Source organism: Columba livia, chromosome 18, assembly GCF_036013475.1.
Source record: "Columba livia isolate bColLiv1 breed racing homer chromosome 18, bColLiv1.pat.W.v2, whole genome shotgun sequence".
NCBI classification, from domain to species: domain Eukaryota; kingdom Metazoa; phylum Chordata; class Aves; order Columbiformes; family Columbidae; genus Columba; species Columba livia.
In genome coordinates, this window is record NC_088619.1 from 10,417,296 (window position 1) to 10,438,438 (window position 21,143).

Below are 21,143 nucleotides of genomic sequence, written 5' to 3' on the forward strand. Positions count from 1 at the left end.
CAGGAATTAATCTTCAACATGAACCAGGGGCAGCAGAAGGCAATCACCAGCACCACAGACAGCAAAGGAGAAGTCTGCAAGATCCCATAAGGCTGGAATAGACTGTTGGCATCTGCTCTCCACGGCAAAACCGGAGGAGAGCGTAGAGGGAAAAGAAATGAAAGTCATTGCCCGTGAAAAATGCGTGGCGAAACACAGGAGGTTCTGACACAAGAAAACCCTCCCGGGAGCAAGCCATGACTTCTGGATCCAGCATCTCTGGCCTGGGATGAAGGCTTGCCCATTGCCGTGCGGCCACTTGGGGTGCAAAACTGGGGTTTGAGAGGGGCTGTTGCCCCCCGGTGTCTTGCTCTGCCTGGAGATGTCTCTGCAGAGGTCCCTGGACAGGACGCCTCTTCCTCAGTCAGCGCTGGCAAAAGCCATCTGGGGACACGCTCCGTCCTCTGGAACTCTTCCTTGTGTGACTCGCAGCTCACGTGTGACAGCGCTGCTCCAAACTTGGCCATCTCCAAGGACCGGCTTTCTTTGGGATGTGGGGTTCACTCTCAGAGGAATCATGGCAGCCCTGCTTTCTGTGTTGGGGTCTCCCTTTCAGCTATGGAGCAGCTTCAGTTCGCAGTGCAAAAGGATCTTGCAATGGCTGTGTAGCTAGCAGCAGCGTTTCTGAAGCATCAGAGGAGATGTCAGAGCCATGAGGCTGAGGGACGGGACTCTCAGCACAAGATGGCCCGTGTTTCAAAAGGGAGGCAGCCGTGCCAGCTGGAGAACCTCTCTCACAGCTCCATCCCCAGCAAAGAGCTGTCTCTAGAGCAGTTTGTGCTGCTTACAGGCAAGATCAGCCTTTGCATTTGAACCACCTTCTTGCAGAGGTGACAGGAAACATCCTCTGGTTTATGTCGTTCTAGCTGCAAAGGCCAGGGCAGTGTTCATGAGGGAGCAAGCGATGAGCACATTTCCTGGTCAGCAGCCGCTGGCTCGTGCCAACGGTCAAGAGAGGCAGAAGAAATCCCTTCAGAACAGCTCCCTCTCAAAAGACACCCTTCTGCTTGATGAACCGCAGGGAAAGGCATCCTAAACCAGGCACTTTGACCTTGTTTTCAGCCCAGGTTCCCAGTGCTGGTGCACTCGTGAGCCAGTCGCTGCACATCTGCCACCAAGGGGAATCGCCTCCGAGGCCAACTGTGCCATGGGGAAAGGAAAGGGTGAGACGTCGGGAGAGTTTGATTTAGTGCACAACACGGATAAAGCCATTCTTTCTGCAATTAAAACTGAGGGTATTTAATTGAGTGAAATGAGATTTCATTCCCCATGACCTGTCTGATTGTACTTTGAATCTGGGCACGGGCTGCAGTGACCTGCCACAGCATTTGAGGTGTCACCAGCTGCATTGTGGGTGGTAAAGCGGGAAAGGCAGGAGGGAGCCTCAGCATCTCCCATCCCGTGGGTGACTTCATCACAAAGGACCAGGGCGGCGCCCGCTGGCTCCTGGGGCGGCTGTTGCCAGGCAACAGAGACACTATATTGTCCCCTGTCACCTGTGCCCCTCGCCCATTTGGTCACTGGCCGTGGTGGGATCACTTGCCGTGGTGGGATCACTGTGGTGGTGGACTCATTTTGGCAGTTGGATCGCTTTCGTGGTGGGATCGCTATTGGTGGTTGCATCACTTTTGGTGGTAGGATCGCTACTGGTGGTTGAACCACTTCTGGTGGTTGAACTGCTGTTGGTGGTTTTATCACTTTCGGAACTTGGATCTGTTTGGCGACTGGATCAGTTTCATCACTCGGATTGCTTTTGGCACTTGGATCTGTTTGGTGACTGGATCACTTTCTGTGGCAAGAAGGAGGAGGAGAAAGGCTGCTGGCTGCCCATCCCTAAAACATCATCTCCGGACAGAAGAGCTCCCGTCTTCCCACATCCAGTTCAGTGTTTTCGGGCAGAGCAGCAGCGATGGCCACACGCGGACTGCTGGAGATGCTGAACGCCGCCATGGGGACACCCCATTTGGGGGTTGTCGACTTGGTGGCACTGCACAAATTGCTTGAGGCCATCATCGGGCAGCTGGGCCAGCAGGAGCTGTCTGTCCTGGAGCCAGGGCAGAGCCTGACCCCCGGCCTGGCAAAGGACCAGGACAGCAAGGCCCAGCCTGGCCAGGAGAAGGAGGAGGACGGAGCCCTGGGCACAGGGCAGCACCTCTGGAAACCAAAGCAGCAGCTGGCTGAGAAGGACACGCTGGAGGGGACCGGGAGCAACTCCAAGGTCTCCTCCGTGGCCAAGGAGGCCATGCCAAAAACAACGAAAGAGGAGGAGAGAGACGTCCCCAAGGTAGATGCTCTTGCTGGTCCCTGGGTGCTCCCCCACGAGACGCCCCCTCCTCCGGGCTCCGCGCTGCCGTCGTGCCGCCCTCAGCCCAAGGGCTGGGTTAAGCCCGAGCTCCCGCAGCAGAGCACAGCGGGGGCCAGGTCCCCAGGGACCCTCCCCTGGGCTCACCCCCCACCCGCTCTCCCAGAAAAGGGCTTCGCTCCAGGACCTGTGGGAGGAGATCAGCAAGTTTAAGGAGGCGCAGTCCAGCCTGGAACAGGACGTGCGGGAGATGAAGGAGGCCATGCGGGAGGCGCATTCTGGCCTGGAACAGGACATCCAGGAGATGAAGGAGGCGCATGTCGGCCTGGCAGAGGACATGCATGCCCTGCAGGAGGCGCATTCCGGCCTGGCGGAGGACATCCAGGAGATCCAGGAGACGCTTGGCCTGGTGAGCATCCCCTGGTGCCCCGGGAGGGAGCTGGGCCCTCGTCCCTCCCCGCTCCTGCTGCCCTGTCACACTGTGCCCGTGCCCCACGGCCATCGGTGTCACCAGCGTGAAGGGCAGCAGGAGGGAAGATGGGAAGGGTGTCCCAGGAGTTGCTAAGGCACTTTTGAACTAGAGAGCCCTCAAAACAGATCCATGGGAGGGGCAGGAGGGGAGATAAAGCTCTGCCCGTGCAATTCAGCCGTGGCCCCCAGGCACAGCCCTGCCCAGCGTCCCTCTGCCTCGTGCCCCAGTTCACTCGGGGATACTCTATAAATCCCGCTCCCACATCTGAGCGGGTGTCCCTGTCCTCGCCCAGCTCCAGGGGAAGCCCCGGGACGCTGCCGGGCTGCGCAGGGACAGGAGGCGGCTGCGTCCCCCGCTCCCTCGGGGACACCAGCCCTCCTGCCTCGGGGCACAGCCTGTGGGCTGGGGTGCTGGGCAGTGATACTGGGGGTTCCATCCCTGGGGATCCCACCCCTCTGGTTCCATGGCCGGGCTGACCCCGTGATCACTTTGCATTTGGGCTCTCGTTTTCAACACGAGTCTGGCCGTGCAAGATGGTGGTTTGTGGACGGGGACTGGGGACATGGCAGGGGGTTCTGGGGTCTGTCCTCACGGCTGCCCAGCTGCCAGTAAACCTGCTGCCTTTTGCCTCTTCTTCCCAGGAGGGTGGTGGGGGCCAGTCTGCCCCTGCTGAGCCCACCCAGGTGGCCATGGACAGCCAGGCCAGGAGGAGCTCAGCACTGGAGCCAAAGGGACGTGGGACACAGCCTGGGATGGAGACCAGCAAGGGGACTGCAGGGTCTGGCTCCCCGGGGATGCAAGCAGGGACACAGGGGCAACCAGCGACCCCTGTGAAGTTGTCAGGCGCTCCCTCCATTCACAAGAGGTCTATTGGTGCCGGCGCCACCACCCCAGGGATGCAGCCAGGATCCCCGGGCACCCAGGCCAGCACCTCCCTGGGGACACAACCAGGGGCCCCTGATGCCCAGGCCAGCACCGCGGGGATGCAGGCAGGATCCCCTGGGACCCACACCACCACCCCTGGGGTGCAGCCTGGGTCCTCCAGCTCCAAAGCCACCATCCCAGGGGATGCCCAAGAGCCGGCCAAGCCCTGGGGCTCCACCAGCACCTCAAGCTACGAGTCGGAGATGCGGGAGGTACTGTCACAGGTTGGGCAGCTCGGCCAGCTCTGCGCTGGTCTGAAGGAACAGGTGGAGCAGCTTAAATCTACAAAAGCAGAAAGCGCAGATCTTGAGGACGTGCGCCGGCTCTTCCCAAAGGGAGGTGAGAGCACGGGGGGGCTGGCGGGGTTGTTTGGTGTGGGGACACCCTGGGTCAGGGGCTCGTCATGCTCAGAGCCTGGCCCCACGGGTGAGACCCCCTCACCAACAGCACATCCCCTTGCACCATGTCCCTCTAGGCCGGCAGAGCATCACCAGCATCCTGGCCGACCTCAGGTGCCAGATGTCCTTGCTGCAGGACATGGCCAGGGCCCTCCACGGGGAGAAGGAGAAGGTGAGCCGGCAGCAGTCCCCGAGGGGCTGTGGGGACACCAGTTTGGGCAGGGAGGGGGCAGCTGAAGGCTCCCCGTGCCGGAATGACACAGGGGGCTGTGCCCTCACCCCCCCCACTGCCGTTCCCAGATCAGCAAGGTGGAGGATGCTCCCAGAAAGACGAGGGGGTCTGGAGCCGGTAGGAAAGCAGACGGCGGTGGCCAGATGACCCAACAGCCGCGGTAAAAGGATGGGAGAGGTTTTCCTACCTGCAGGGCTGTGAGGGAGCCTGGGGTCTGGGAGCATCCCAGTTTGGGGGCCGAGGGACACCCCCACGAAGGCTAAGCCTGCCCCTGCCCCTGTCTCGCTGTCCAGGCCCAAGGGACAGAAGGTCAAGGCAGAGCGCAAGGAGCTGGGGAAGAAGCAGGAGCCGACCCAGGCCGAGCTGGAGCAGTTTGCGGCCAAATACGTGAATAAGTTGGTGATGGAGGCAGCGCAGCAGCTGCAGGCAGAGGTGAGGCCCGGGGGCAGCGCTCCCAGCCCCTGCTGGCTCGGGGGGGTCCTGGCGGGGTCCCGGCCACGTCCCCTGGCTGGACGGGGCCATGGAGCCTCCACGGCACCTGGGCTTGTGGGCGGCATCCAGCCCGGCTCAGAGCTGATTCCTCCTCCCCTGCCAGCAGGTGGACGAGCCGAGGACGACGGAGCAGAGTGGGGGACACGAGCACGCAGGGTGCCACGTCTGCAGCCCGGACACCAGGGTGCTGCTGGGGAAGCTCCTCCAGCGCTGCGAGAAGCTCGAGGAGCAGGTGGAGTCCCTGGTCCAGAAGGCGGGCGGCAAGGTGGAGAGTCATCCGAAGTGGAGGAGACAGGTAAGGAGATGTGGTGTAGGGGGCTTGAGCTGCCAGGACCCCTCAGACATTTCTGCTTTGCTGTAACGTGGGGGAGCCCCTCGCTGCCCCCCTAATTGGCTTGTGAGAGTCAGCAGAACGGAAGGGAACTAAAGCCTTGGAGCAAATGTCCTGCTTGCACTGAGGGCCCGTGGCCACCAGCCAAAATACCCTGGGTCTGTCCCCGCGGGGCAGCCACCCCCTTGCTCAGCACCGCCTTGTCCTCTTAGTCCCTGCAGCACGACGAGCAGCTCAAGTGCCTCCAGGCCAGCATCATGCAGCTACAAAAGGACTATGAGAAGTTGAGCTCGGCCCTTGCAAACCTCCAGCAGGATCGCCAGCAGAAGCAGAATGACATCAAGGTGGGTGGCTGTAACCCGCAGGCAGAGCCCAGGCTGGGACCCCAAGGGTTCTGTCCCCCTGCCACCCTGCTCGCAGCCCTGCACAGCTTCCCAATGCCTTTCCTGGAGGTTTCTGATGGGGTGGGGAGGCAGGGGGTGCTCGGCTGGCCGGGGGGCAGCTCCAACCCTGCCGTGGCATCACGGGCTGCTGTCTGCCTTGGAAGGCTCTGTCCCAGGCCCTGGGGAGGCTGGAGAAGAAACAAGCAGACAAGGAGGAGATGCTGGTGCTGGGAATCGATGAGGTACGGGCTCGAGGGGCCCTGGTGCCAGCCAAGGGTGTCCCTGGCAGGGTGACAAACACCCCTTGTCCCTTGGGTGCTGGCTGGCAGAACCAGCCAGGGGGAGGGAGGATTTCCAGCCCGGCTGCGGGTCCCTTGCCAGGTCCCTCTGTGGCCCCGAGTCCCTTCGGCTGGTGGGACCAACCCCACGGGGGTGATGGTGTGAACAGGGCCACGTAGCCACTTCTCCCTCTCCCGTTGTCCCTGCATCCTGTCCCCACCGCTCTCCTGCCTTTCCCCGTTGCTAGAAAGCAGACAAAGCTGCCCTGGCTGACAAAGTCAGTCGCAGCCAGCTTGAGGCGTGTGAGGAGCGGCTGACCAAGATGATGGAGGAGGTGACGAGCCAGGTGACGGGCCAGGAGAAGGGCTGGCTCCAGTTCCAGCGAGAGCTGCAGAGACAGATGGACTGCAAGGTGAGGGCTCGTCCCCTCCACGCAGCACTGGCACCCTGGGGGCCTGGCAGCCTAAGGCAGCATCCTTGCGAGGGTCCCCCCTCCCGGCTGTGCCCCCGGGGACCGCCATGTACCATCCTGGGGTAGCTGGCTGAGGGTGTCACCCGTCCACAGCTGGACCGCCGGGAGCTGGGGGCGTTCCGGCAGCAGCAGGAGGAACGGTGGAAGAGCCTCAGCGGGCAGCTCCAGGAGAAGGCGCTGCAGGCAGAGCGTGACGATGCCGCTGGGATTAGGAAGTGAGTGCGATGGGGACAGTGGTGGCTTTGGCAGTGCTGGCCCTGTTCCTGCTGGCTGTCCCGGCTCGTGCCGGTGTGGTACCTGGCGTGGGAGCCACGTGGGCAGCGCCCCTGGGGATGCTGAGCAAGTGGCTGTGCCTTGTGCTCCTGCCAGCTGCAGCTTCGCAGCGATAGAGGCGGCACAATGAGGGGGCACGTGCGGGAGGAGCTCTCCTGAACCAGTCTTGGGGGATGGGTGCAGAGGCGTTTTGTGGCAGGTGTGCAGGTGGGGCTGTGCCCCCCAGGAGCTCCCCAGCCCTTTTCTCCCCCCTCCAGGCAGCTGCTGCCCGGTTTCCATTGCCTGTCCTGCGACCGGCCCCTCAACATGCTGGCACCTGGACCGTGAGTAACTGCCCCCCGAACAGGGAGCACCCCCCGACCCCTCCCTGGCGTCGAGTGACACATGGGGTGCCACCTGCCAGGCACTGAGCACCCCCATGTTCTGTCCCACAGGGAGCGGACGGGCGAGTGTAGATACCCCACTGTTCCGCGGAGCTGCGGGGGCCAACACACCGTCACGCCCCCGCGCTTCCAGCCCCAACCGCCCAGCACCCCACGGCCATCCAAACCCAGTGCCCGCAGCCCCAACAAGGTAGGGATGACAGAGGTGGGGAGGGGGATCTGAGCCTGCGGGGGGATCCATCCGTGCCTCAGTTTCCCCGGGGAGAGCTGGCTGGGGGAGGGTTGCTGGGGGATGCGGAACGGGGCCCCGTGTTTGGGTCACACGCTCTCCCCTTCCCAGAAGGACGCGATGCAGCTGTCGGGCCAGGACGGCACTGGTGGGAACCGGCAGGACGAGCAGCTCTCGGTGATGGGGGGCTCTGAGCTGCCCACAACGCCAAGGGCCACCCCAGACACCCCGACCTCCAGGAACCGGCCAAGTATGGCCCTGTCAGAGCACCGGGGGGCAGAGGACACCCTGCTGTCTGGGGGGATGGGTCTGTGCCCACAGCTGGGCAGGGTTGGACGGGGGTCTGGGGTCTGGGCTGGGCTGTGGGAGCAGCACTGGCTGCTGGGGCAGCCGGTCCTCGTGGTGGAGCTGGAGGGAGCTGGGGGCACATGGGGGGTGGTGCTGGGCAGTGTGGGACAACAGCCTGTGTGCTTCAGGGTGGGGGCAGGACCCTGTTGGTGGGTGTCTGTGGCTGACCCTGCCCCTCGCCCCCAGACACCCGCTCCTCGCTGAGATCAGCCGTGCTGCAGCACCTACCAGTCTCGTCTCCCAGACGCTTCACCCTGGCACCGCAGCTGCTGCCGCCCATCCCGCCCCCCCGCCGTGAACCAACCCCCTGACAGCCGGGCAGGACGGGGTCCCGGCCCCGGTCCCACCGCCCCGGGCACTGAGCAGGCAGCGGCTGCAATAAATGGCGATGGGAAACCGAGCACCGGTGTGGTCTGAGTGGGGGTCCCTGGGGCAGGATGGCAGAAAGCCCCGCTGTGTTTGCTTTTTCAGGAGAAAAATAAGTGCTAAAAAGGCGCTTTGGGGGTGCCCAGGTGGATCCAGTTGGTATCCAGGCCCCCCCAGAAGGAGCACGGGGAGCAAACCAGTGGGCACCAGGGCAGAGCCAGCAGAGGCCCATCCTGCCCCCGGGTGGGGCTGAGGTGTCCATGGGCTTCAGAAACACCCCTGGGACTAACTGGGGGGACGGGGTGAGGGGGGAACCAGGGGGCTGTGCAAGAAGCCGGGCTGGCTGTCGGCAGCCGGAGGAGGGGAGCGCTTTGCGCTTTGCTCTGGGTCAGGGGATCCAGAACTGGGGGGACGCAGCAGCTTCGTGCCCCGCCCCGGGGTGCCCACGGCCGCCATGTCGCAGTGCTTTGCAGTCGCAGGAAAGCACCGGGCAGCTCTAGTTGATGGACGCTCTGGTCATGCCCACACCCCCCGGCTGACAGACGGGGCCCTCGTTTAATGAAACGCCTCGGACCAGAGAAGCTTCTAGAGCACTGACCATATACGGGCCCAGCTCGGATTCCCTTGGGCTTTAAAAGGAGCCTATGGGAGCTTCTGGCAGTTTGTGTGCGGGGCTGTGGGGCAGAGGTTGATCCCTTCCATTAATTTTAGATCCAAATCAATGTGTCTGCAGAACAACACTAACTGCAACACAGCTAACCCAGAATTTCACATTCAAATCTCTTCCCCCACTAATTTACTCGCATGTGCACAGATGCATCTGAAGGGGGAGCAAGGTGGTACTTTAGTAATGGAACCAGTTCTCATTTTGTAATTACCTCCCCAAACAAATTCTTTTGATACCAAATATAAATATGCAAACTAAAATACTGAGCTCAGACACACAAACCAAATACCAAGTTCAAATATGTGAACAGATCCGTTACACTAACTCAAGACGATATCTCGATGTTTGCGTCGCACCTTTGAACCGCTCTCTGTTCAGCAGGTGGAGGCACCGCTCGGTCTCTGACAAAACAGGTCAGTTTGAGGACATCCAGGACGTCATTTCCCGCTACAAGCTGCTGGTGAGGACGCGCAAGGACCTGCAGCAGTCACAAGAGAAGGACAAGGAAATGATTAAGCAAACCAAGGTGCTCCTGGACCGGTACGAGGCAGAGAAAGAAGCTGAGACCCTGCAGTACCAAAATGAGCTGGAGCAGCTCCACCAACGTTTTGCACAGGCTCAAAGTGATGTCCGCTCCTGGGTGAGGAACTGCGGGACGGGCAGGGGAAGATCTCCAAGGCCTGGCTGTGTTAAGCCACAGGGTCATGGCAAGGCACAGTAGCAGACTTTGTAATTGGAGGAGATGCCTCATTTCATCCCTGCAGGGGGCTGCAGAAGGACAAATGACAGACAGGCCTGGAGCAGGTTATGTCAGGGGTTAAAACAAGGCCCTCACAAAAACGCCGGGATTTTTCCCTTCTTGTTTGAACTCACAGTCAAAAGAGATCTGCTACCCAGGCTATGGGGAGGTTTGCCTTGGCACAAAACCCAAGCATGCTCCATCACATGCCTGTTGGGTTTGTGTAGCCCAGTCAGACTCATTTCCATTCACCATTCCTTGCAGCATCATCCCTGTAATGGGGCTTCAGTGTGGAACATCTCGTGGTCGCCACTGTTCATGGCTCGGGCCTCAGGGTGAAGCTGGTTTTGCTGATTTTTTTATTTGTTTTCATCCTTTGCACAGCACCTGCACACCAGGGCTCAGCCCTTCTCCTCCCTCCTTACCAGTCCAAAAATGACCAAACTGGTGGTCATCTGGGCTGTAACAAGGCACATCAATGTGTAGAAATGCCCGCAGCTCTGCTGGCCTCTGTTCCCTTTGCATCACTCCGAGGGGGCCTTGCCAAATTCCCTTCCTGGATACTCCCAGCTGCAGGAGTTGAGTCCCACCAGGCAAAGCTGGAAAGCGCCTGGTCCGGGCCGGTGGTGTTGGGATGTGCTGCCCCCAGGGTGTCAACCACCTCCAGCACAGCCCTGGGCAAGGACAGGTTCTTCCTAGCAAAACAAAGGAGTGTGGAAGCCGGGGTCTCCAGCACTGAAGCAGCATCTTTGCTGGGACATATCACCATGCTGTGTGTCTCTCCTTCTTCTCCTTCTCCTTCTCCTTCTCCTTCTCCTTCTCCTTCTCCTTCTCCTTCTCCTTCTCCTTCTCCTTCTCCTTCTCCTTCTCCTTCTCCTTCTCCTTCTCCTTCTCCTTCTTCTCCTTCTTCTCCTTCTCCTCCCCACCTCAGACTGCTCGCTGGGCTGACATCCAGAACAGGAATGCCAAGAATGCCCTGATGCTGACAACTATGAAGACAGCCATCCACAACCTCTTCCAGTGCGTGAATAAGTAGCTGAAAGCAAAAGTGCATGTGCCGGAGGATGACAGCCTCAGACAGCTGGACATGGTAGAGCCAAGCCAGACCCCCCTCCCTGCCCAGAAAGAGCAGCAGTAATGACCCTCAGCTGCCCAAAGGGAGGGGAAAGCCCAGAGAAATCAAGGTGCCCAACAGACACTTTCCGTTCCACCTGGGCTGTCCCTTGGGCACGGGGAATGGGTGGAGGACACCAGGCAAACCTGTCTCATCCCAGGAGGCAGAGCAGGGGGTGGGTGCCTGTTGGGAGCTGGGCAGGCTGGGGCAGGGGGTGCAGATCCGCCCATGGCTACAGTCTGGCTTCATTCAGCCCTCTGACTCACCTGTAAAAGCCCATTCTGGTGGTGCAGATCCAGCAGGGCAATTGCCTTTGTCCTCCTGCTCACTTTGGTTGGTGAAATTTGCACTCCAAAAGGGCCAGTGGGCTCCTCTCTGCCTCCTGTTCCCACCCCTGCTCTGACCTCTACCATCTCTCTTCCCTACCTTAGATTCAGCAGTCTATCCTAGACCTCAAAGACATTGTTACGGAGGTGAAACGAAGGACATGGAGAGCCACCGGCGAGCAGCTAAGCACGAGCATTAAGGGCAAGAGGAGGACAGAGAGCCCTGTGGATGTTGTGTTATGTCCGTGAAGTTTCAAAACCTTTCTAGCTCTTTTGTCCTGCCCAGCTGATGAGTCCCTTTCATACTATTAAAATAACCAAAGATTTTGAAATGTCTTTCCGTTTCCTGGGAGGGTTGGAAGCATCAGAGCATCTTCACCCCCAGAGGCCATGGGGTGCCTTTTCTGGTAGGTGGATTCTGGTTGCAGGAGACAGTATCCCAGCAAAGCAGGCAAAATAGGGAGAGCAGGCCGGGACAGGAGTAGAGTTTCAAATCAGGATTAGTACTGGTGTTCACATTCGGACCTTCCACCCAGACTAAGCTCTGAGATGTTTAAGATGGACGTCACAGCAGGGTGGGGGCTGGTGCTTTGGAAGAGCTTCAGAGATCTTCCACCGCCACACCCAGCACATCTACAGATGTGCATTTTGCTGCACAGCCATGTGCTGCGTACAAAAACTCACCTTCCCCCTCAAGATGTTGAGAAAGTGTGGAGAATGGATATAGGTGAAGGATGAACCAGCCAGGCGGGTGCACCAAGCATTTGGCTGTTCATGGTGAGTGCTGACCTGACGAATGCAAAACAAGAGGCCTAAAAATGGCTCTGGAGTCCCACTGTGGAGTTCAGGCTGGGCTCAGAGTCTGTTAGGGAGGACATTTGAATGGACCAAAGACCCAATGACATAAGCTTACAGATTTGTGCATCAAAGAGACCATTGATCACATACTTGCTCCCTTCTCTTCAGTGGCTTTTCCTGTCCTGAGCCCAGAGAAGTGGATTCAGCTAATGCATCCTCCAGAAAAGTCTGAGTGCAGTTGGTCTGTGTTTATAACGCCTGGAGGCTGCTCAGGCCCCTGATCCCTTTGAGAGTGAGGAAGACACAGATTAATCCCCTCCCTTCCCCAAATCTGCGCTTCCGTGAGCAACAAGGAAAAGAGATGTACTGCAGGGCTGGTGCTGCTGCTCGTTGGGGCAGCAGAGGAAGGGGGAGTTCAGGGCGGGAGCACCGGGTGCAGAGTCAACTGAGGACATTCCCTCTGTGTCTTTGCTGTCACTTTCTCTACAGGCTCGAATTGATAGGAATAAAATCAATTAGAAACACGGTACTTGGGTTCAGGTCTCAGCAAGAACTCATCCTGGAAACCCAATTTCCCTCGAGCCTCTTGAGCTCAGCCCCGTGTTGGGCCACTGAAGCTCAGTGAGTTACCACCCATCAGCAGAAAAATGACCCTGTGCAGTGTGATGCCCGTGCAGAAGAAAACAATAGCGAAAACCTTTGTTACAGAGGCAAGGGCAGTAATTGTTTCTCAGCTGCTGTATGTGGAAGCGGAGCTCATTTCTTTCTGAAACCTTGACATGTTAGTGCAGTGTGGGCCATGACATGTTTCGTGTTCTTCTGAATAGATCCCCGGAGCAGTGGGAGATGAGTGACAGTTTGCATTTCAGCTGGCAAGGAAAAGTAAAAGCTGATGCAACTTTCTGAAGCCACCATGTGCCTACACTTTAATGATTACATTGAATTCAGTCTGTAAAGCGGGGATAATAACTGTCAGGGAGGGGCAGAGTGGGCTGCTCCTCAAGGGAAGGCGCTAAGGTGCCAGCAAAGCAGGCAGGAGGATGTCCCCACCGATGGGATGCAGCCCTGTGGTACACGAGCAAGAGCAGAGAGGTTCAGCTGATCTCTCTAGGGACCAGTAACAGAGCCCAGGGAACGGCAGAAGATGGGCCAGTGGAAGGTCAGGTTGGACATGAGGAAAAGGTTCTTCACCCAGAGGTGCTGGACACTGAACAGGCTCCCCAGGGAGGTGTCACGGCCCCAAGAGTGAAAATATTCAAGAAGTGACTGGACAACGCCCTGAGACACGTGGCGTGAATTCTGGAGTTGTCCTGTGCGGGGACAGGAGCTGGACTCAGTGACCCCTGTGGGTCCCTTCCAACTCAGGGCATTCTATGGTTCTATGATTCTCTGTTTCTATGGCTGTGTCCAGTGATTTCCACGCTGGTCTACAGGCACGAGGCAGGTCTAACGGGACCGGCCTCATGAGGAGCATGTCACCTCCTTGGGGACAGCAGCTCTCTGTGCTAGGGCTGGATCTGAAAGCCTTGCTCCCCAGCCAGCAGCATCCTCAGATGCCTTCCTTGCTGTTCTGTCAGACCCAATGCACAGCAGCAGAAAAGAGAAACCAAACAAGCAGGAGAGAGCGAACTTTGCTGTGGCCCTCAGGGGTCCCAGAGGTTGGTAAATGTCTCATAGAAGCACCGGTGATGAAACCAAGAGCTGCCGCCTGCGCTGGAAAAGTCAACTCATGACTCATCCAGCAGAAAAAATGTGCGTTTGTGCCCTTGCATCTCGTCTCGGCACTGACATGTTCAAAGGGACCGGGAGCATTTACACCCGTCCTGAGAGGTGACTCAGCTGCCCCTGCTCCTTCCATCCACATCTGCCCCTCATTTTGATGCATCTCAGGCCTGGCTGTCCTGCTGCTCCACCTGAGAGCACCTGGGGTGGGACACAGGTGGGGGAGAGTCAAGGGGACAAATAAGAGACGGTACAGCCCCCTTCAGTGCCCCTTTAAGCAAAGTGCTACATATAGAAGACACTGGATGTTCCACAACTCCTCTATAAATGGCAGCGTTGAGGCTTGGTGGGGACAGAAGGCTGCTATCAGTGAACAAACACATCAAGATTTCAGGGCTTCGAGCATTAAGGGAGATTAACCCAGGGAGGCAGTTTCTTGCCTTTCCAAAGATTTTTCAGCCAGGCCCAAAAGAGAAACATTAGGTCAAGAGCCAGAATGGAAGGGCTGGATATCTCGCTGCTCTGTACTCTTGCAATACCAGGGAACTCCAAAGGATCTTGTTTCTGTTCCGCGTCACCCACCCTGCTGTGACAGAGCCTGAGACATCTCTCTGCAAAGGTCAGAGGTGCAGAAACCATCCACGAACCAAGCTTCCAATAGACATTTATTTGTTTGGGTTGAAATCAATGCACATGAACAGTGTCGCTCCTGTGTGCTGCGCACCTTTGCCATCAGTTCAAACAGAGGCCAAATAGCATCGTATGAGCAGGACAGCAGCCTGACTCCTTCTGCGCAACCAGCCACACAAACACAGCCAGGAAACAGAACAGAACAGGCCAGGACCGTGCCCATCTCCCCTGGCCATCCTCCCTGCCTGCCCAGCACTGGAGAGAAGGAGACTTAGACCTTATCACTCTCTACCTGAAAGGAGGTTGTAGCATGGAGGGTGTTGGTCTCTTTTCCCAAGTAACAAGTGACAGGATGAGAGGAAATGGCCTCATGCTCTGCTGACAGGACTTGGATTATTTTCAACCTCAATATTGAAAGCAACAAGACCATTAAATGAAAAGCCTAAGTAGAAGGTCACATTTTCATTTCCAGGGGGCACTGAATCACGATGGAGTGGCAAGATAGGAAACTCCCTCACATGACCACGTATAAATAAATTTCTGTCCCTGGTCCACCCAGAAACTCTTTTGAGAATGTCGCGAATCTTGGCAATATTCCATACGGTTCCATGTAGCCACTTCATTCTCCTCTCGTCTAAGGACCCAGGAATTAACTTATCAATTTTAGTTTTGTGCACAATCTTACTTAAGCCATAACCCTTTCCCAGAAAAAAGTGGGTGTAGATTCTTTTCTTTCTGGTAGGAACATCTTTCATCTTGATGTCGTATAAACGTTTCAGGGTTTGAAGGGCAGAGTTTAGAATCTCGTCTTTGTCTGGATTAGGCTCTTTGTCTAATGCCTCATCTGGCCAGTACAGCAAGGTGAGCAAAAAATGGGCACTTGCTGGAAATGGTCTTTTTCCTTTAAAGAATCTTGCACTGAGGTCACGAAGAGTTTGTGCTGGAAGAAGTTTGGCTGATCCTGGTGATAAGCACGCTAATGTGATGTGGCACAGAATGTAATTGATCAGATCGTTGTCCTCCAGCCTGTCCCTTAGCGGGTTTTCTGTGTAGAAACTAAGGATGTTTTCTAGTTTATCAGCTGACCTGCTCTCTTTCTTATCTGTTAAGAATGACAGAATGTTAGTGACGCTACCTCCACCATTCCTATAAATATTCATGCGTCTAATCAGCTGGCTCTCGGGGCCGTTGCTTTCCTCAAGAAGTGATGCTGAGACAAAGAATTTGGCATATACCTCAGACTGTCTTTTTAGCCATTTTCTGGGATTATAAATTTGTTCTTCCTTTTCATCTTGTTCATCTTCCCTCTCATGGTGTTTATCTGTTTGGAAATAACTTAGGTCTTCCGAAATCCATTCCAGAGCATTGTACAGGTTCTGGCGTAAGCCTTTTAAGCGGGAGTGAAGGCGTCCCCATGTTTTCTCAATGTCTTTAGGAACGTAATCTGTGATCAGGTATTTCACAAGCTCAGAATGTTCCCCCTCTGGATTCTTGCGAAATACATGGACTGTGGACAAAAATCTAAGAAGACGACATCCTACTTCTACCTCTCCAAAATAGCCAGCGTTGTTCATGCTGTCGCGTTCTGCTTTTGCAGCCTGTTGTGCAGCCCTGAAGCATTTCATAGCTTTAAGAGCCATCTCTATCCTTTGAATGATGTGTTCAGGACTGTCCTCCTGTGTCTTTTTATCCACCATGAAACTAAACCATTTTCTGTAGACTTGACCTTCTGTATCTAAAATATAAGAGTCATTTGGCAAATGGAATTTTGCAATCCCTGCCCAGCGTTCAGCATCTTCGAATTTTTCGTTGCTGTAATGCAGTCTGGCAAGCTGCTGCGCAAAAAAGGGATCTTTTCCAAGGAGTTCATACGCAGCTTTTAAAACACCTATAGCTTTTTCACAGTCTTCGACTTTACAGACATGTTCAATGAATGGGGAGAAAAGAGTGTCGGTGTTGTCACCCCTGCTTCTTTTATCACGTCGAATAAATAGATCTCTGATGAACTTTATGAATTCCTCTCGTCCAAATCTGTTTTCAAAGAGTGTCTTTTCCTGAAGAAGAGTCATTGCAAGTTGACTTTGAGGTTCATCCCCTGAGAGCTGATGCAGAATTTCTTTTGCAACCAGGCAGTGTATTATCCGAACAGATGAAATATAGGTGGTGCTGTCCCTTAGCTCAATAAAAATCATTCTTGCTTGTTCACTCAAGTGACTCTTGAAATCATATGCTCTTGATTTCCTTTCTGTGTATACCCCCAGGCCCAGAAAAGCCTCGCAGTGTGACAGTGAAACATATGAATTAGGTACATAAAAACTAAGCAAAGCCACATAACGCATCAAAAGGGTATCACGAGAAGAACGGTCTATGCCTTGCAATATGTGTCCTACGAAGTCTCTCACGTATGTTTCATTGAACTCCTCGCACATCAGGACAAATGTAAGTATGAATTCTGGCTTGACATCTTTCTGCTTCAGTTTTTCAAGTTTAGTTTTGAACAGACTTTTCTCTGTGTCCGTCAGCTTGTGAGTGACAGCAACTGTGTCCAGTGGAGACGCCTTGCAAAGCCTTTCGGGGTCATTGGATCGTCTGCAGCACATGAGGATGAAGTAAGGTCTGGGGGAATTAACTCTCCTAGTTGATACAGCATCCATTAACTCATTCCTTAGTTCTTCTAAATAGTCTTCATCATAATCCTCAATCAAGAGGAGCACAGGAAGACAATGACTGAATTCTTTTTCTTCATAATCTCTAAATGCAAGTGCATGCTCACAAACAGTTGCAGGAGGATATGAGGCTTTGATAACAGCACATCTTAAGTCCTTTCTTCTTTTCCATAGAACTTGCCGTGCTATTGTGCTTCCACCGCTTCCAGGATGGTGAAATATTTTTAGTTTAGCCACAGAATAGTTGAGTCCGCTTCCTTGTAAAATGTCGTCTAGGAGTTTGCTAGCATCCTTACATGCTTCGCGTTCAATGATTTCCCCACAGCGTCTTGTGTCAGCAAGCCAGAAATTTTCCCAGATGATTTTTCTCCCTCGGTAAAAATTTTGTTCCATTTCTTGTATTTCCTTTTCAGTCAAACAATCTAGTTTGATATCATTGCATTGGTCAACACAAAGGATTTCTAGGGAAAAGAGTTTCTCCTCTTCCAGGGAGGGAAGCGTACACAGCCCTCTGGAGGAGACCGGCAGGTGTCTGGGTTGTGCTATAGAAGGCAGCATGGTCTGAATGGTGGTATCTACATGACTTAGTTTCATACCCACGACACTGCATTGCTCGAGTGTCTCAATGCTGCAGGACGTCTGAGCTAAATTAGCCCACTTGTTGTAATTTTCTCTGGACTCCGCGATGCAAACAATGTACTCCGTGCCATTCATCTCCGTATAGAATTCCTGAAAAGTGTCCACAAGTGGTTTCTGCGGTGGTGACAGCAATAGGAAGAGCACAATGAAGGACCGCTTCGGCAGGATTTCATCACAAATGCGAGTAATTGCTTTCTTAAGGTATTTCTTTTTCGTTCTAATCCATGTGTTTTCATCACAAGGTTCTTCTCTCCCGAGGAAGTCACTGCGCCCATTGCAGAATATCCAGCTGGTCTGATCAAACAGGCACAAATGTTTCTGAGCGGGGGGGTTGCCAGTCTTACTTTCATTGGAAAAATCCTGTAAAAAATACAACCTTACCGCATGGTGTTCTTTGTACTTGCTACACAGTCCTGACACATTAGAATCTTCATCAAAGTCAAAGACACAGAAGATGTTCAAGTGCATTAAAAAGTTGATGTAGTTCAGATCATTCTTTTCGCACCTGTTTGTGACGAGGATGTACCGTAGGGAGTCATCCATGTAGCTTTTGCCATCATTTAGTAGAATTGATAACTTTCTTCCTAAATTTTGAGGTATTTCTGTATGTACTTTTGCACTGGAGAGCTCGGCTTTTTCTCTTTCGGCATCCCTGTCCTGTAAACCCTGAATAAAAGTTGCTAGATCGTTGTGCTTCACAGGTTCAGACTTTGCTCCCAGTCTCTGGTAGAGAACTGAAGTTTCTGTCAGATTCACCTTCTTTTTGTCCTCGTTGTATTTTGGCAAACAAACTTCAAAAAGTTTGTTCTTTACTAAGCTGGATGTTGGTTCAATGTCAACCTCCACCACAAATCTTTGTTCCTCGGAGTCTTTTGAAATCACTTCAACAAAAACAGGTGGGTGGATACATTTCCTTGCAATTTCTTGTACGTGTTTGGAAAAACATTTTTCTATATAATCTAATGCATCAACGTAGTATTCTCTCTCTTTGACCTTTATGCCAACGATCTGGCCGTGTTTCCAGCCCCTGTCCTCAACGCTGTCCATGACACCGAAATGTATGGTGCCGTTTGTTCGAACGTTCATGCAGGCTGAAGCAAATCTTATCACTTCGCAGGCAAATTTTGATTGCAGTTGATTTTTGTTCAGTTCTGCAGCAGTGGCAAAAGATTTGTATTCATGGCAAGGAGTGATTAAACCATTGACTCCCGATTCTGGAGCAAGAACTCGGTCTTTCACATATTTGAAATCAGTATTCTGACTTCTGAATGGCCGACAGTTGCTGAGCTCTAAAACTTCGGCAGTGCTTTGAAGCTGGGAGTTGTTACTCCTCCGTTGCCTCCTGCCAGAAGTAGAAGCTGTGTTATCTCCACTGGGTTTATCTGCTGGACCACAGCTGTCTTCATTGGAGGTTTTCTGGGCAGAGGCGTTTCTGGGTATTCCTGGGTCTGTTTGTGGATCAGTTCTGTCAGATGTTTTGCTGTTGAGATGTTTGGCTGGTTGTGCATTTTCCTGTGGCTGCAGGAGTTCATTTCTCTTGCGGATTAACATGTGGATTTGGCCTTTCTTCATGCCGATGCCTTCGAGGAAAGGCTCATCCAGTTCCATTAGCACTGGACCTGTCACTTCTTCTGCATGTAGTTTTTCTACATACTCTTTCTTGATTCCAGTAGATTCCAGCCAGCACTGGACATGGTTCTCATCCCATTCACCCACAGGTAATATTTTGTAATCTACAAGTTAAAAATTATGTATTAGTAATAAAAACTAAAAACACGTCAATGTGCTTGACAAGGCATAATAACCTTTGCAGAACTGGCCACGCTGAATGCTAGATTGTTTTCTTTCTACTAGCGGGAGACTGTCTTCTCAAATATGTCAGTTCTGATGACTAAAAGCATCATTAACCTTAATCTGAAGCACTCCTAAGCAATGGTACAAGACAAACAAACCAGTGAAGCAGGAAACTGTCTGTTATTTCCGGTCATGGAAATAACCCAAAATGTTTTGAAGGGAAATATGTGATGAAGTTATCAGAACTGATGGGCTGAATACTCTAAACTAGAGAGGTTTGGGTAGATTGATTACCTGCTTGAGTCTGTTAATTTTCTGCTAAATGAAGACAGCATCAATACAAACCATAAGATGTTAAGAGTACTGATCAGTTCCCCGCTAGAGATGAACCCTTAAAATACAGATATTAAAAAGCAAATTGTTGCATATAAAGTACAAATTTCCTGAAAGCAACACATACCCATTGCCTTTGTTGCCTTTGGTGAGGGAAATCCTGCTGTTAACGAACAAAAGCCTAAAGGGGGAAGAAAATAACTGTCTTCAGATTTGCAGTTAATGTTTCTTTGGTAAAGTCTGACTTATTTGTTCTGTTTTCCCAATCCTCTCCCCACCTTTTTGGTCCCAGGTAGTTTCTGTACCTCTAAAAGCGCGGTGTTGCCAGCCACACGGCTGCTGTGCAAGGTGCAGAGGGGTCGGGGAGAGCACTGGTCACCGCAGGGCCGTGGTGGTGGTGGTGGTGAAGATCCTCGGCTGTGGAAGCTCAGCTGTGTGCGGGTTCCGCAGGTGTCCGTAGCCCGGCCAGCTCCATGCCCGCGGCTCGTGGCGGTACAGCAGGGACACTCACAGCCTCCGAACTCGAGTGTAGAAGGAGCAGTCACCACTCAGCCAGGGTCAGAGGTGACTGTGGGGCTCTGTGCAAGCTCCACACAGCGCTTGAAAGGACAAGGCTTGTAGTGGAGGAACGGCAAGGAGCACTTGCTCCCCAGCAACACGACTTGGCTAGAGCTGAGCTCAGCAGGAGGCGGCGGTCTCGGGAGGTACTGGGTCTAGGACAAAGAAGATACGTGGAGCAAGTGCGTATTTACCATTTAAGCACCTGCATAAGGCTTGTGAGCTGCTGGAGGTGCCAGCGTGGTCAAGAGCTTTGGCTTCAGCGTCTGGAAGGCGAACCTGTTACGGGCCTGCTCTGATGTGCCGTAGTGTGGATCTGTCCAGAGTGGGTGGAAACAGGCAGGGGATGACGCGGTCCCAGACTCTTTAACCCCCCTGGAAATGGGGCTAAAAATGTCTCTCAAATTCCAGCCTTTTGTGCCTCTTGCTTCCCTGGGCTGGGCTCACACAGTGACGCGTGTGCGGCGGCCCCCGCCCCGTCCCGCTGTGACAGCTGACGTCACGGGGTTCAGCGGGGAAACGAAACTCTGCAGAAACGAAACTTTCTGTGGGGAATAGAAACTTGTGTGGTGGAGAGGGGGTTGGGCTGCAGAGCCTGGTTCTGAGGGGGCTGCAGAGCCGGCCCCTGCCCCTTTTAAAGAGCTGTCAGGGGGGTGACCAGCAACGGGTTTGTGGTTCCCACAGCCTGCATGTGGGGCTTGGGTACTACTGGCTGCGTGGGTGGCCAGGGAAGAGATGGTGCCGTGGGTCGGTGGGGACAGAAGTGAACCCCTCTCACCCCCCGAGCTGCTGAGCAGCCCTTTTCCCAGTGGGATGGTGTCAGTGCAGGGGCTTCTCGCTCTTCCTAGTCCTGCTTACCAGCGAAGCACGCAGCGAATAACCTCCCAAGCATCCCGCTCCCGCCTTTTCTCCCACCTGCCTCCCCACACAGGAACAGCACGGCACGGGGAGCACTCACCTCACCGCGGGGACTGACCCAGCGCTGCGCTGCCGGAGCTGCCTGCGGGGCCAGCGCTCGGCGCGCTGCGGGGCCGGGCTCTGCCAGACCGGGAGTTGAGTCCTATGGGTGTTTCTGCTGTGCTCCCGTAGGTCGCTTTTGATTGTTTCTGCTGATATCCGGTAATAAAAGGGGAACTGCTGCTGCTCTGCCGAGTCTCCGCCCCTTCTGCCCTGTTTGGCGTTGCTGCCTTTTGAAATCCAGGTGACATCCTCTGCACGGCTGTGCGGGCACCCC

General features: G+C 54.5%; 3 protein-coding genes across 7 annotated transcripts; 2 read left to right on the forward strand and 1 right to left on the reverse strand.

Moving 5' to 3' along the window:
- The first annotated feature begins 259 nt into the window (after positions 1-259).
- Positions 260-9,069, forward strand: LOC135575666 (uncharacterized). Of its 3 annotated transcripts, none has more exons than XM_065034119.1 (15): positions 260-2,323; positions 2,508-2,750; positions 3,455-4,076; positions 4,213-4,307; positions 4,436-4,527; positions 4,661-4,799; positions 4,963-5,154; positions 5,403-5,534; positions 5,738-5,815; positions 6,100-6,264; positions 6,418-6,539; positions 6,855-6,920; positions 7,032-7,170; positions 7,321-7,459; positions 7,744-9,069. In XM_065034119.1, exons 1-15 carry the CDS (start codon positions 1,949-1,951, stop codon positions 7,866-7,868), a joined length of 2,724 nt encoding a protein of 907 aa, XP_064890191.1. In that variant the 5' UTR covers positions 260-1,948; the 3' UTR covers positions 7,869-9,069. The 3 variants fall into 3 exon arrangements, with proteins under 3 accessions (XP_064890191.1, XP_064890193.1, XP_064890192.1); XM_065034121.1 differs by having other exon boundaries at positions 7,324-7,459; XM_065034120.1 differs by having other exon boundaries at positions 4,966-5,154.
- LOC135575667 (coiled-coil domain-containing protein 42-like) lies at positions 8,838-11,078 on the forward strand. 2 transcript variants are annotated; one of them, XR_010466866.1, is made up of 3 exons: positions 8,838-9,230; positions 10,261-10,419; positions 10,875-11,078. XR_010466866.1 is itself a non-coding variant. In XM_065034169.1 (2 exons), exons 1-2 carry the CDS (start codon positions 8,838-8,840, stop codon positions 10,363-10,365), a joined length of 498 nt encoding a protein of 165 aa, XP_064890241.1. In that variant the 3' UTR covers positions 10,366-11,078. The 2 variants fall into 2 exon arrangements, 1 of the variants encoding a protein (XP_064890241.1); XM_065034169.1 differs by having other exon boundaries at positions 10,261-11,078.
- Positions 11,079-13,936: 2,858 nt separating this feature from the next.
- On the reverse strand, positions 13,937-21,021 carry LOC102098485 (sterile alpha motif domain-containing protein 9-like). 2 transcript variants are annotated; one of them, XM_005508000.3, is made up of 4 exons: positions 20,868-21,021; positions 19,657-20,064; positions 19,479-19,532; positions 13,937-18,957 (listed from the first exon to the last, which is right to left on the reverse strand). In XM_005508000.3, exons 3-4 carry the CDS (start codon positions 19,480-19,482, stop codon positions 14,288-14,290), a joined length of 4,674 nt encoding a protein of 1,557 aa, XP_005508057.2. In that variant the 5' UTR covers positions 19,483-19,532; positions 19,657-20,064; positions 20,868-21,021; the 3' UTR covers positions 13,937-14,287. The 2 variants fall into 2 exon arrangements, with proteins under 2 accessions (XP_005508057.2, XP_064890185.1); XM_065034113.1 differs by lacking the exons at positions 19,657-20,064; positions 20,868-21,021 and having other exon boundaries at positions 19,479-19,552.
- Positions 21,022-21,143: the final 122 nt, after the last annotated feature.